The sequence below is a fragment of the Mastomys coucha genome, unplaced genomic scaffold, assembly GCF_008632895.1.
Source record: "Mastomys coucha isolate ucsf_1 unplaced genomic scaffold, UCSF_Mcou_1 pScaffold12, whole genome shotgun sequence".
NCBI lineage: Eukaryota > Metazoa > Chordata > Mammalia > Rodentia > Muridae > Mastomys > Mastomys coucha.
In genome coordinates, this window is record NW_022196894.1 from 92,721,372 (window position 1) to 92,735,752 (window position 14,381).

Here is a 14,381-nt window from a genome sequence, read left to right on the forward strand (position 1 = left end):
AAAAAAAAAAAAAATAACAATTACATTTGTAAAATTACAGAGAAAAGTCCTTAAGACTAAAGGGAAAATATGAATATTAAGCATGCTATTTATTCTAATATTCAGACTACAGATTAACCAATTTTTCATAAATTGAGGGTCTAGAAGGAATGCAGGAATCTCTATGAACACATTGTATGCATACCTGTGGGTGTGTCTTAAGTGCTTGAAGTCCCGGTTTGGGCCAGTCTACTCACTGGTCGGTCACGTTGTGAGGTAAAGTGTCTTCTTGCTGTGCTGCACAGACTTAGGATTTGGTTGGCACGGCTTTCACAGATCCTTGATTATAACAAGTGGCTCCTGCACTGGGACAGTCACGAGAGGTGTGCTTTCTCTGCTTGAGCAGTGTGTGGTGGTCATGAGGAGTTTTGGCTGTGGCTGAGTGGCTGTGGCATGGGCATCCTTCGCCAGAGGCCTCTCGCAGTACACTTGCAAGGCATCGAGGTGAGGGTTAGCGTTTGTTTCAAGCAGTCAGTCAGTTGCTTTAGAAGTTAGGTCTGTGCTTGAGACTCAAAGTAGTTCATCAGAATGTCCAAGTTTAGAAAGCTTTTGCTCATGTACCAGGGAGAAAAAGAAAGAGTGTTGTGAGTACCAAGCACATGGTCAACTTGCAGTGTACTCTGACGAGCCCGAGTGTGCTCGGGGCTGTCCTCCCACTGCTTCAGATCTGCACGGCACACACACATGGCTTTTAATACGCTTCCAGTTCAAAAGACAGAATTTCTATTTTTGACTTCTGGTAAGGCTTCAGAGTCTAGCCCTATGTGCTTTCTTCTTAGATGCAGCATTCTTGGATTTATATGAGTTGCCATTTACAGAGAGTCAGAAAAAAATTCCTTTAATGTTTTTTTTTTAATCAATATATCATGTTTATAATTTAGTTAGCAGAGTATCTGTTTTCATATTCTGTTTACATCTTTAAATCATTTAAGAGATATTTTGTTTACTATTTCTGATTTAAGCCATAAAATATTTTTAAAGATCATGTGATGTAGAAAGACTATTAAGTAGAGGCAGGTGGTATTGCACACACTTTTATTCCCAGCATTTGGGATGCAGAGGCAAGAAGATCTCTAAAGTCTGAGCCCAGCTTTAGACTCACTACATAGTGAGTTCTAAACCCAGCCAGGGCTATAAAAACACACACAAAAGCTTGCTAATAAATAATCCAGTATTTCTTTCAAAGTCCAGAAGTTTGAGTCTTATGAAGACTTTAGGACTGATGTGGTGTGGCTTACCAAGAGGCATATATAAAAAATGGGCTCAGGATTCGCTTACAGGACTAGACTTAAATACACACGGACACCTCGTGTCTCATAGCTTCTTGAATGTGAAGTTGGAACCTGCTTCTAGGCCTTCTTAGGTATTTTCTAGCTTTATCTTCTGTAAACTTCATAAGGTGAAATGCTTCTTAGCATTTTACCACAAATGAATCTTACTGTACAATTGCTTTAAGGAACTAACTGAAGATTTATTTCTAGCCATTAAAATTTCTCATGAATATGTTGGGTATAAATATAAAAGGTTATATTTGAAAATGAAAATGAGAATAAACATGAGCAAAGATGAGTGTCCCCCACACTGGATCCTTGAGCTGTAGGCTAGCCCAGCCCGCATGCTATCCTTTGTTATCTTGAACTACAGCAGTGTTCTGGATGTGGGTGCAAGTGCTGTTCTGTCCACTTCACTGCTTGCTCGGAGAGTAGCAGAGAGGTAGAAAATGCTCTCTGTTCCTTATGGGTGGAAGGAGGACTAATGTAAAGTGAATGAAGTAGACACTACTGTTTGAGCAGATCTCCACCCACACCTGCCCAGGCTGGGTGTGTGTCTTCAGGGCTGAGCATTTGGCATTGGATAACCAGTCCTTCCACTCCGAGCACTCCTTAGCTGCTTGTAGTGCTTTGTGGAGGTTTCCCCATTCTGTGTGTCATGCACATTGGCCATGTCCTTGTTCAGCTGCACTTGCTCTAGAGCATTGATTGGGGCAGCACTCTGTATTCTCACATATAAATGGTGACAGGAATAGTACATTTTCTTATAAGATTATTACAAAGTGTGCATGCTTAAAATTGTTTTCAGAAGATATCTGCTGTTATTATTTGACTGTTTTGTTATTGAATTGGCATTACAGTAATATCAACCTTTTCATATAGTAGTAATATACCATTTCTCTCTCTCTCTCTCTCTCTCTCTGTGTGTGTGTGTGTGTGTGTGTGTGTGTGTGTGTGTGTGTGTGTGTGTAAACTCAAATTGAGACTGTATTACAGCAGTTCAAGATAGAGCCTCTTAAACATAAGTTACTTTTGTGAAACAATTCCAGGAACTTAAAAAACGGGGAAAAAACCCTGTTAATTAAACCTAATTAAAGCTTTTTTATTACTTTAAATACTTAAATATGGCATTAGTTCACATGAAAGAATTGACATGTTTATTACTAGTATTGTCTACTCAACAAACTAAGTTCCCAAGGAATGGGTGTTTTGAATTATTTTTTTCCTGTTTATATTTTAAGAATTAAAACATTTGGAAAGTTAATTATGAAGATGAGTAGTTGCAGTCACTTGTGGTTAACTCCTGCTAGGCTTCCTTCTTAAGAAAGACGATCAGTCACTCAGTTCACTGAAGTTACCATTTAGATGGCAAAGTTTTAGGAACCTTGAGCATGCGGGGACTAGAGAATGGAGCTTGCAGTAAAACACTTGCCTGGAAGTACTAGTTTAGTCCTGGCATTCATATAGAAATGGTGGAGTGAGCTTGTCCCAGTGCTGGGCAGACTGAGACAGATGGGGCTCCCTGGGGCTGCTTGGCTAGCTGCAAAGTACACCCTGACTAATGAACTCCAGGCCAGAACTGTTGAAAGGAGGTAGACCACACTCTTACCTGACTTGTTCTTCTTTCTATAGAAGGAGCAGGTGCTTAGGGAGGGTGCCTGGGAACTCAGACCCATACTTCTTCAGCACCCACAACTGCAGTTTTACAGTCAGCTGGGTTAAGAATTTGCAGGCTGGTTCACTGGTTAGGTGTGATCTTATCTGCCTGTTGAAAACCAGTCAGGCCTTGGAAATAATTCAGAAAAAGAAATTGTCATAGGACTAATTGTAGTAGAGAAGGGATGTGGGTCAGCAGCACATATCTCCAGGATTATGGATGTACCTATAATTCAACTGTTTGGGGAAATGGTCCAAACATAGATATCCAGGTATATTATCTTCTAATTTTATTTATTTGCTCCAGAAATTGTTTCCCTAGAATCCAGATAAAAGAAATAACTTTGAGAACATTATACAAATGTGTTTTTTTTTGTTTTTTTTGTTTGTTTGTTTGTTTTTGTTTTTGTTTTTTTAAGAAGAGACTTTAATTAATCTTGGTAGAAGGAGCTTGACTAGGTTATAGTAAAATGAATTTGACTACTGGGTTATGGTAGTGGGAACTTGACTAGGCTGTGGTGGAGGGTGTCCCATACTGACTGCAGTGTAGTTAAACTGCTAGTCTTTCTGTCTATTTAAGGTGATGCCTGACATTGTCATGTTACAGAGGCGGATGCCCCAAACCTTCCGTGATCCAGCAACTGCTCCTCTGAGAAAACTTTCTGTGGACTTGATCAAAACATACAAGCATATTAATGAGGTAAGAGTATTGATTTGCTATGGTATTTTTATTTTCAGTAGATCACGGGACAAGGTTTTTGATGCTTCTTTAGACAACTAAATATGTTTCATTTCTAATGATTATCATTGAATAATATTACTCATATAATTCATAATTATTCAAATAATTATTCATAGGAGTAATTGTAGTAGAGAAAGTATGTGGGTCAGTATCACTCCAGAATTGTGGACGTACCTATAGTTCAGCTGCTTGAGGGAACAGGGTCCAAATGTTCAAATGTATCCAGGCATGTTATCTTCTAATTTCATCTATTTTCTCCACAAGTTGTTTTCCTCAGAATCCAGATAAAAGAGATAACTTTGAGGATGTATATCTATTGTAATGTATCTTTTAGAAGGAGGTTTGAATGAGTATTTGAATTTTTATGAATATTATAAATTCTAATAAGTTAGTGATTTATAGATATTACAACAATAGAAAATGTATTAGTTGAGGCTGCAGATGACAAAGTGGTAGCTAACTTCCTCTTCAAAGGCATATTTACTACATTGAGTTATTTCTAATGCTTTTCCTCAGGGTAAGAAAGAGGGACTAATAATTACAAAAAGTACTTTTGCTTAAATTTAAAGTCCTGACATCATTGAATATTAAGTTAAAAGGACCTGCTTCATTTCATCTAATCAAAAATTCTGTCATGTCTTTTACACCTTTCTTTTAAAAATTTTTTTCCTTATTTTTTTTTTAAAAGATTTGTTTATTTATTATATGTAAGTACACTGTAGCTGTCTTCAGCCACTCCAGAAGAGATCGTCAGATCTCATTATAGATGGTTGTGAGCTACCATGTGGTTGCTGGGATTTGAACTCTGGACCTTTGGAAGAGCAATCAGTGCTCTTAACTGTTGAGCCATCTCACCAGTCCCCTTATTTTTAAGACAGGATCTCAAAGTGTAGCCTAGGCTGATCTTGACCTCACAGCAGTCCTCCTGCTTCAACCTGCCGAATACTGCGATTACAGGTACAAGCCACCATGCTTGGCTGTGTGTGTTCTTTTATCCATGTCTTTCCATGGTAAGATATTAAAAAGATTATATTGAAAAATATCAAAAGAAGAGAGCACATTGAATTATTTCTCTTGTAACTTGGCTAACTGTTGGCACTACATTATTTTCTGGCATGGTGTTTGGACCTTACCTGCTTCATTGCCATTTGCTTCTGGCCTCAACTCTAGTCTTAGAAAGCATAGACGATGCTCTGCTTCCACACCGCAGCCACTTTGCTAGAGAGGTGGTGTTTGTGTAGAAGCACTGTAGCAGTTCAGTGCCATTCAGCCTGCTGTTTAGCAGTGTGTCAGGATTCAGTGAGAACACCTCAATGAGTGGTCCTGAGGTAGATGTGTGCACCCTTGTTCGTTATACCTTGTGACTATCTGGAAGTATCTGAGACGTTGTTTCTCACAGCATTTCAATGTCAGTTTGTTCACATGTGATGAATTGCTATCAAACTGGGTTAAACTGCTGTTAATAGCATCTTTGCTGAAGCTCCTTTATCAGCAGTCTTGCCACAGTGTATCAAGGTAACAATTATTGTTACCCCACTAGGTTTCATAACTAAGCGATGAGAAAAACTTGGTTTGCTATTGACCACATGGGCTCAAGGGGTTGGCAGCGAGGTATGAGGACGGAATAGGTGTGGTTTTTATTCATCATTAGGTTCTTCTGGACATAGAAAGTAGATGATTTTAGTAAAACATCAGTTGATTGGCATTTAAAAGTTGTATTTTAAAAATCTTTTGCTACATGACAAAATATCAAATTAGCCTTACCTGAAGAAGAGGGCATGAAAGACCTTGAACATTGAGTTCAACTTTGAGGGAGTGAAATGTTACCTCTTTTGTTTGGGGGTTCCTTGTATTCCTAAAATCAGTATAATCGCTGTATACAAAGTATACCATACACTAACACTTAGATTCTTTGTTAATGGAAAACATTAGACCAGTCACTTAGTACCTCTCATTTCTAAGCGTATCTGCAGCACAGCTCTGCAGTTCAGCAATAGGCCCTATTGGTTATAATCTGCATTCAGATATCAACTGTTGAAGAGCTTTATTTTATTTTATTTTATTTTTACATTTTTTTTAGATATTTATTTATATGAAGATCCTTATTTTGTTTTGCATTTTTATTTAAAGAATGGCTTATCTATTTCATATTGATTTGTTGGGAGTATACTTGTAAAATGCATCCTCAATAGTGATTTTAAGTCAAGTTAATTTTGTGTGTATTTATTACAGGTTTACTATGCAAAAAAGAAGCGAAGACACCAACAGGGCCAGGGGGATGATTCCAGTCATAAGAAGGAGCGGAAGGTTTACAATGATGGTTACGACGATGATAACTATGATTATATTGTAAAAAATGGAGAAAAGTGGATGGATCGATATGAAATCGACTCCTTAATAGGCAAAGGTTCATTTGGACAGGTAATTTAATGGTGAATGCTGAATTTCATTAACAAAAATTTCTATTTGATCATGATAGTAAATCCTTAGCAGCTCACTTGATATTAGTTTGTATGAACAGTGTATATTTAAATATCTAAATGATCATAATTCTCCAGCAATCTATTTTTATAAATGTTTCTTTTGCTGCTGACTGCTTACTTTTAGCTGGTATTACCTTTCCCAGGGCTGTGTAGTCAGTTGTCCGTTGTCTGGATGGATTCCTGCTGCCTGCTCAGCCCTCTCAGGCAGCACAGCAAGCCCTCCTCCTCTTCCTGAGGCTGCGGCCGCGCTTGTCCTGGCAGACAGGCTTCCAAGGTGTCCTTCCCGTCCCCAGAGCACCAGCATTGATCTTCCTTTGCATGGGTGACTGCAGTGGGCCTGGCTTTTCTCTTCATTCTCCACCCCTTCTTTGAACCCGGAGTCCTCCTGTCCTCGTCTGAACCCTAGTCTCTGTGCTCACTTCCTCCTGGGTCTCTGTTGAAAGCGGTCTGCATAGGCCTTGTGTCCTCTTCAGCCTTCTTAGTGCTAGATGGCAGCAAGCTGCACTTCCTGCACTTGGTAAAGCTTTCTGTCTCGCCAGTGCCACCCGGCCCCCACCTCCTTGAGGCACTCAGTTGTTGATGTTAGAGGCTGCTTTACTGGTAGCACCATTGCTTAGGTAATTACATGTGATCTAAATACACTTCTTAAAGTGGAGCTTAAAGTGACTCCCTTGTGCTGGTGTCATCAAAAACAAACTGTACAAATGGTATGGTGGCATGTGGCTCAAACCTGAGATAGTGCCTTACATTCATACTCAGCTACACAGTGAGTCTGAGGCCGCTGTGGTGTTTGAGACCATGTTTCAGGAGACAGATGCACACCTATGAGTCCCGGCGTGCTTATGTACTAGTCTTGAGAGAAAGCAAAATATATTCTTCAACGACTGAGGTGATATTCATGCGTCACATGTAATCGTGCTAAGGGCAAAAGTACATTGTTGGTTCTAACAGTTGTAGATGGAAACTCAGAAGAGGGCTAAAAACCTAGAAGCAGCTGTGGCCTCCCTCCATTGAGGCCTCTAGCTGTGTGACCAGACCAGGTCACAGTGCACGAGAATGTCTGCTCCTTTCTGCGCCGTGAACAAGTCTCTCACCTTTTTCTTCTGAGTCAAAGTTTTCATAATATTTTAGGAATCCCTTTTTATCAGTTTTTCTTGACTATCAGAAGCCTTTGCTTTTCTATAAAGCCCTTCACAAAGCACTGTTGAGGCCTACCTCTTAATAAGGGGTGGGGCCCTGCAAAGGAAGGAGCGCTGTCCCCACTCTGAGAAGTCTCCAGCATCTGCTCGTTTGCTCTAAGCAGGACCCTCCTCTGCTCCCTCTGCCCTGGGAGCCATGGCTGTGCTGCTCGCTCTACGTCAGCAGTCCCAGGGTCCGTTCTTTCCCTCTCCACCTTAGCCTTCTTGTCTCTCTCTTGCTCAGAGCAGAGGAGCACAGTCTGAAAACTCAGATACATTTGTGTTGGACTCTGTTTACCTCATATGCTGAGATGTGTACTGTTTATATTCATGGCTAGGACCTGGCATTCACCATATGGATGCTACCAAATTTATCTCAATTTTCTGTTGGGTCTGTCAAATAAAGGACTTTCTTATTTTTTTAGCCATTGTTTATTAGTCCAGATTACACATTGAACATTTCCAGAACTACATTTGTTCATAGACCTTTGGGCACTGGCTACTCACCTGCCACTCTTGCTAAACTGGTTGTAGTTGTTATCAAAGTAAAAGAATATCGAATTGCTTGGTCACGTGTTTACAGGCAGCGGGTAACGATGTTGAGAATTGAGTCAGTTCCCACTCCAGCCATGTGACCTTGAGTGGCTGGGTTGTGCAGCAGGCTCCTCTTGGCTGCTATGGTGCTTCTCAGGCTTCACTTTGGGGCCTTTTTAGGTTCTTTTACCTCCAGACTTTTTGAAATGTAGTCAGATGTATTTAAGACCATTGCCTATTCAGACTACCGAACTGCAGATGTGTAATGTATTCGTCAGGTCTAAACTTTGTGTTTGGGTAGAAGAGTTTTAGATCATAGTAAAATTTGGGTAGAAGAGTTTTAGATCATAGTACTTTACTGGTAACTTTTTCATAAGCTAATTCTCTTATGTTGTTGTTTTCATATATGTGAATCTAATTAAAATTAGAAAATTATCTGCTTTCTGAGAAGCATCAGAACCTTTTTTTTATTCTCAGGACTAAATACAAATTTTTCTCTATTAAAGAATAGTTGAGCTGGGAGTCTCGGTACCTGCGGTTAACCCAGAACCTGAGGGACAAAGGCAGGAAGATGTGCGACTCTGACTCCAGCCTGGTCCACACTGAGTTCTAGGGCATCCAGGGCCAGACAACGACCCTATCTCAATAATAGCAATAAAAAACCCAATAGTTGAGTAAGTTGTTTTATTTAAAAAGATAAACATAGATGCACGCATATATACATGCATATACACACTACATACACACATATGTTAATTTTAGTAAGGCAGAGTAAAGGTTAAACTAGGCCTTCATCAGCCAACAGTTACTTTGTTTCTGAGGGAAGAAAACAGTAGCCATTTTGTTAAATTCTATGGATAGTTAGAAATACTGCAAGGATATTCAATTAAGGACAAGAGGACGTTCAATTAAAAAAAGATGGACTTCACTGCCTTGTGTTAAAAGTGGATGATCTGTTGATTCTAAGTAGCAGCTGCTACTTAGAACCTCAGGCTGCACAGCTAAGTGAGAGTGAAGTCCGTGTGCAGCGGGGGTGGGGTGGGGGGTGAACTTGTGAACTTGTCACTAGTGACACTGAGGATGATGTGTCTTCTTTTGTAGGTTGTGAAAGCATATGACAGAGTGGAGCAAGAATGGGTCGCCATTAAAATCATCAAGAACAAGAAAGCGTTTCTGAATCAAGCCCAGATAGAAGTGCGGCTGCTTGAGCTCATGAACAAACATGACACTGAAATGAAGTACTACATAGGTAAAGGCTCATCAGGATGTGTTAGTTTCCTGGACAGTGGGCCAGTTGGAAACCATGAGCTGTTTGAGTCTGTGGGTGCTTTACATGGTGAAACCACAGACAGCACTGTCTGGGGAATTGTTGGGTGGTTCCCCAAGTCACAACTCACAGGTGCCCATGGTGTGCTCTAATGTGTCTTTATCCAGGGAGCCACAGTCAGGTGACTTGCTAGTGCACTGTGAGTGCCAGAGACATTTTTAAAAATGTGTCTGAACTACAGTCTCCCCAAACTTTGTTAGTGAGGTATTGGACTCATTGTGGCCTCAGTCACAGTATATTCACCCTATCTCCCCTGCTGCTTTCCCTCTGGCCTTCCCACAGGAAGCTGACTTGAGCCTTAAATTAGAGAAAAACTCCTTCCATTAGTAAGCGTGAATGGTCTTGGGGCATTGTAGTTGGGATCTGCACCTGCTCCTGCAGAATCCTTTCTCATTTATTCCATTGTCATGCCACCTTCCTGCAGGAAACAAAAGAACCAGAGAATTAAGACTATTGGGAACTTTAGAGCCAATTGGTTTACAGACAAAACACCTTCTAATTCTATCTTTCCTACTTTTTAAAGATTTATTTCTGTGTGTACAAGTATCTGCAGAGGCCAGAGGCATCCATCCCTTAAGCTGGAGTTACAGAGAATTGTGTAAGCTGCCTCATACAGGTTCTTGGAGTCAAGCCCTCGGGTGTTGTGGGAGAACACACTGTCACCTACTGAGCTGTCTCCCCACCCACAGCTGTCAGGTCTTTAAAATCAGATCTATGATGTCAGTGGTGATGAGACACCATTGTTTATTCACTAGCAAGAAAAACTGCCATCAAGTTTACAGGTACCTAAATGACAAAGCTCACAACTGCATGTAACTCATCTCTGAGGGATTTGATGCCTTCTAGCTGCCCCAGTTACCTGCACACTTGTGTCTCTCTGTCTCTCTGTCTGTCTGTCTGTCTGTCTGTCTGTCTGTCTGTCTGTCTCTCTCTCTCTCTCTCTTTCTCTCTTTCTCTTTCTCTGTATCTCTTTCTGTATCTCTCTCTCTGTGTATCTCTCTCTCTCTCTCTCTCTCTCTCACACACACACACACACACACACACACTACACATACACACAGAGTAAAAATTTTAAAATGACAGTTTCTTCTGCTCTCTGACAGAATTGGTGACATCAGAGCTGAGGAAACTTTAGGCACAGGCAGCACTGTGCTTTTAGACAGTCACGAGGAGAAGGATTGCCAGGAGCAACTGTAGTGGCTCTAGGGTCAGGTGTGACAGGACAGGGTGGAGAGATTCAACCAGTCAGGGTAGAAAGTGGAGACAGAGCTCTGCTCCCAGAGCACAGATGCCCCAAAGCAGCCCTTGACAGTACGATTCTTTCTTGTTTATAGAGATGGCATTTGTTGGGAAGGATGTGGACTGCCCAGACTGTTAGGCTGATGTTATGTACTGTTTCATCATGTAAATCATTTCAGTGCCTCTTTTATAATAGTGATGCCTAAACTAATGACGTCCATTGTCCCTGAAGTCTAGTCTCATTGTACTGTCGTAAACACTTCCAAATAATGTAAATGGGGGAAAAAACCTGCACTACACACAAATGCATTGTTTCCATAGCAAATGTTGAAGGGCCCAATTTACTGCAAATTTTGTGGTCATTTTAATGTTTAGCTGCTGTAATAAATTACTGAGCACTGTTAATATTGAGTGCAGAGCATGTGCACAAAGAGGAGTAACTGTATTGAAGCTGATAAGTAATGCTCTAATAGGAAGTGCAGTATCATAGGTAAAACTGGGTTTCAAATAATGGCCATCATTAAAAGAAGCTGTGGCTCCCAGAACTGTCTGACTAGCTTCAGACAGTTTACACTGTACCCTTGGTGAGATCCATATTCCTGTCCAGGGAAGGGATCTTGAACCATTTTTCTTTGTCTCCTTGGTGTCTTCTTTGACAACTGTGGGGACCGTCCTAATAATACTGGGCATGTCTCATTTGGTGCGAGCTAGCAGTTATGTTGAAAGGGCATCAAAGGATGCCTGAGTTTGTAGTGGTCTCTGGACATGCCTCCTCGTCTTCCTATGCCTCTGCCTTCTATTTCGAGTGTTCATGTTCATGTTTAAGAACATGGGAAATTCACAGTGACTCAGAACAAAACTGAGAGTTCTGTATTGGATGATAACAGCAACAGAAGAACATTAGACACAGCTGTGTTGCTTGACCTGTACCCTAAACTTAAGGTTTCTTTTTAATGGTACAATTTAATTTTAAGGCAGTTGGTGGATAAAATTTATTCTGGTGACCTTGAGATTTAATTTAAAAAAAAAAAAACACCTGTCATATAGTGTAGCTTATTTTAAGTGGCACAAAAAGTTGTCCAAACTGTACAGTCTTTTTAAGCTGCCATTTATTGGTATTTTAGTGTATGTGTGCCTTCCTTGAGGTCCAGGCCAGGGGAAGGGTTCATTTGTGTGTGTTTGTGATTATGTTTATGGTCACTGTGCCATGGAGTGTCGGAGCTCAGTTCCTTCTCATCTGAGTTGAAATCTGTGGCTCTTCCCTGTCCTTCCCTTACACTCATTTATTCAGAGAATAATTTCTTTTCTGGAATATTTAGTGACAGTGGTCTGGTTAAAAGTAGTTTCATTTCATTTATTGGGAAAGATCCTACCAACTCTCCATTTTTTCATTATCAAGTAAAAAAGATGAACAGATATATCTGTGTTTGAGTGTTCGATAATGGTTTCCTGCTAGTACATTACAGAGCCTCAGTAAGGGAGTGGTTCACATGAAGGGAGCAGGGCTGTCATTGGAGGAATGTCCTCAGTGTGACTTTCAGAATCACTTTGGTGTTTGGATTTCAGTCAGCTTTTGCATTTCTTTTGTGATTACTGCTTAACCAGGAGATTAAAACCCCTACTGGGCCTGTGTCTGTAGAGGTTGAAGGAACTGTGTTTAGTTTTAAACCTAGAAACTGTGAAGTTATTAAGAACAGATAATACATTCCCTTAGCAACTCTTAAAGACGGATTTTTATTACTTTATAGTGTCAAGGAGTGGTGTAGACTTCAATTTGAGCCACATAGAGTGCTTCTTGTGTGACTTATCCCAACTCTAGATCACTTCTATCATGAATGATATCCAAACAGTTAGAGAGTGTGGGCTGCTCAAGGCAGTCTGTCCAGGACTCTCCAAGACTCAGTGTATGTGCGATCCTCACACAATGGCTGTTTGAATACTGTCCTACTTTTCTGAAAGTGTATAGAGAAAGCTGTTTTTAAGATATTAGACCATTGTGAAGCTATGGTGTTAGCCTAACGTCAAGCAGACTTAGAGGCACTTAGAGATAATGCTGATGCCTTCTGAGTGACTATCTGATACTCACTGATGTGCTTGATGTACTGTGGTCTTTGGCTTATTATTGACCTCAGAGAGGGCGGCAGCAGTTGCCACTTTCCTGTGGCTCACCTGTCCTTCATAGGTTTTCCAAAACTTTTAGTCTTATAGAAGATTTTTCATTTTTCAATTCACTGAACATAATAAATACATAAGTTAATGGATTCCCAAGAACACAGTCTTCACCAAGTCTTCATGATTTCCAGATACTTGCTATATTTTTCTAAAACACAAAAATATGCTGCTGTATGTAGGCAGTAGCCAGTTATTGGTGAAAATACTGCTGCACACAGACTTAAATACTCATCAAAGCCCGTGGAAAGGGCTGTTAGGTGCAGTGGTGTCATAATCAGTCTTAGCAGATGGGGTTTATGAAGTGGGACTGTTACCTTATGGGCTTTGTTTGTTTGTTTGTTGTTTTCTGAGACAGGTTTCTCTGTGTAGCCCTGGCTGTCCTGGAACTCACTCTCTCTGTAGACCAGGCTGGCCTCAAACTCAGACCATCTGCTTCTATCTCCTGAAGTGCTGGGATTAAAGGTGTGTGCCACCACTCCGGGCTACCTTATGCATTTTTTTTTGACAGACACTGCACTTCTTTAACTTGGGAAGAGTGGTTTAGATCTTCTTAACAGAAGAACGGGCTGTTACTGGTAGGGGCTGATCTTCAGACTAACCCACTTTCCACTCTGCACTGAATGGTGAAGTGCTAGGGCTGGAGAACCCAAGTATTTAATAACTCTTGTCTTACCAGTGTGTGTAACTTAGGTGAAATTTTCTTTTCTCTTTCAGTGCATCTGAAACGCCACTTTATGTTTCGAAACCATCTCTGTTTAGTGTTTGAAATGCTGTCCTATAATCTCTATGATTTGTTGAGGAACACCAACTTCCGAGGGGTCTCTTTGAACCTAACACGAAAGTTTGCACAACAGATGTGCACAGCATTGCTTTTTCTTGCGACTCCAGAACTTAGTATCATTCACTGTGACTTAAAGCCTGAGAACATCCTTCTGTGTAACCCCAAACGAAGTGCAATCAAGATTGTTGACTTCGGCAGCTCTTGTCAGTTGGGGCAGAGGGTAAGTATTACTTTAGGACTTGTGACTTAATAATAGAACTAGGTAGGACAGCATAGCTATTTAAAAGGTTGTGAATAATGTGTTTACAATTTGGCGACAACTAGAAGATGGTTATTTGTCTTGAACATGTAGCATATGCTTCGCATCCTGCTGGTGACGTCTGTTTAAAATCTAGATATCAATACTTGAATTGGAAGATGGTTTTTTAAGTGAATATTTAAAATTATGTTTAATGCTAAAAAATTTTTTTAAAGAAGGAATAAGAGATAAAAGAATTAAATGTCAGGTGATTTATAGCTCCCAAATGGAGCGTTTAATATAAAATTTGAGTAATTCTAACTTAAACTAGGATCTTGACTAGAGGTTACTTCTCTTAAGTCACCAAGATAAAGAAATGCTCCTTAAACACCAAGGAGTAAACACGGATTTGTTTTTGGTTAACATGGTACTGTGTAGAAACAGCATAGGTGGTATACCTATTTGTTTTGATAAATAAGTTTAAGCCTTACCTTAGCTCACTAAGTTAGAATTGATACAGATTGGACGCACCAGAACTGGTTTTCTTCACACTGTTAAAAACAGACATGTCTACTGGGATTGAATTTATCTGGTTCAGGAAAGCAGACTCTTCCTTCCTGCCATAGTTTGTACCATCCAGTGACATGTTGTACCATCATGACATCTACACCAGTGACATGTTGTACCACCATGACATCTACACCAGTGACATGTTGTACCA

The 14,381-nt window shown here is 40.3% G+C and overlaps 1 protein-coding gene across 4 annotated transcripts in view; it reads left to right on the forward strand.

The window, feature by feature from the left end:
- Dyrk1a (dual specificity tyrosine phosphorylation regulated kinase 1A) overlaps positions 1-14,381 on the forward strand; it is a 129,230-nt gene that overhangs the window by 89,459 nt on the left and 25,390 nt on the right. For 2 of the 4 annotated variants that reach the window (XM_031364495.1, XM_031364492.1), the window contains 4 exons: positions 3,574-3,666; positions 5,941-6,129; positions 9,005-9,152; positions 13,356-13,642. In XM_031364495.1, coding sequence (XP_031220355.1) covers positions 3,574-3,666; positions 5,941-6,129; positions 9,005-9,152; positions 13,356-13,642 — 717 coding nt within the window. Of the gene's footprint in view, positions 1-3,546; positions 3,667-5,940; positions 6,130-9,004; positions 9,153-13,355; positions 13,643-14,381 lie in introns of all 4 variants that reach the window. The other 2 variants (XM_031364491.1, XM_031364494.1) reach the window with 1 other exon arrangement.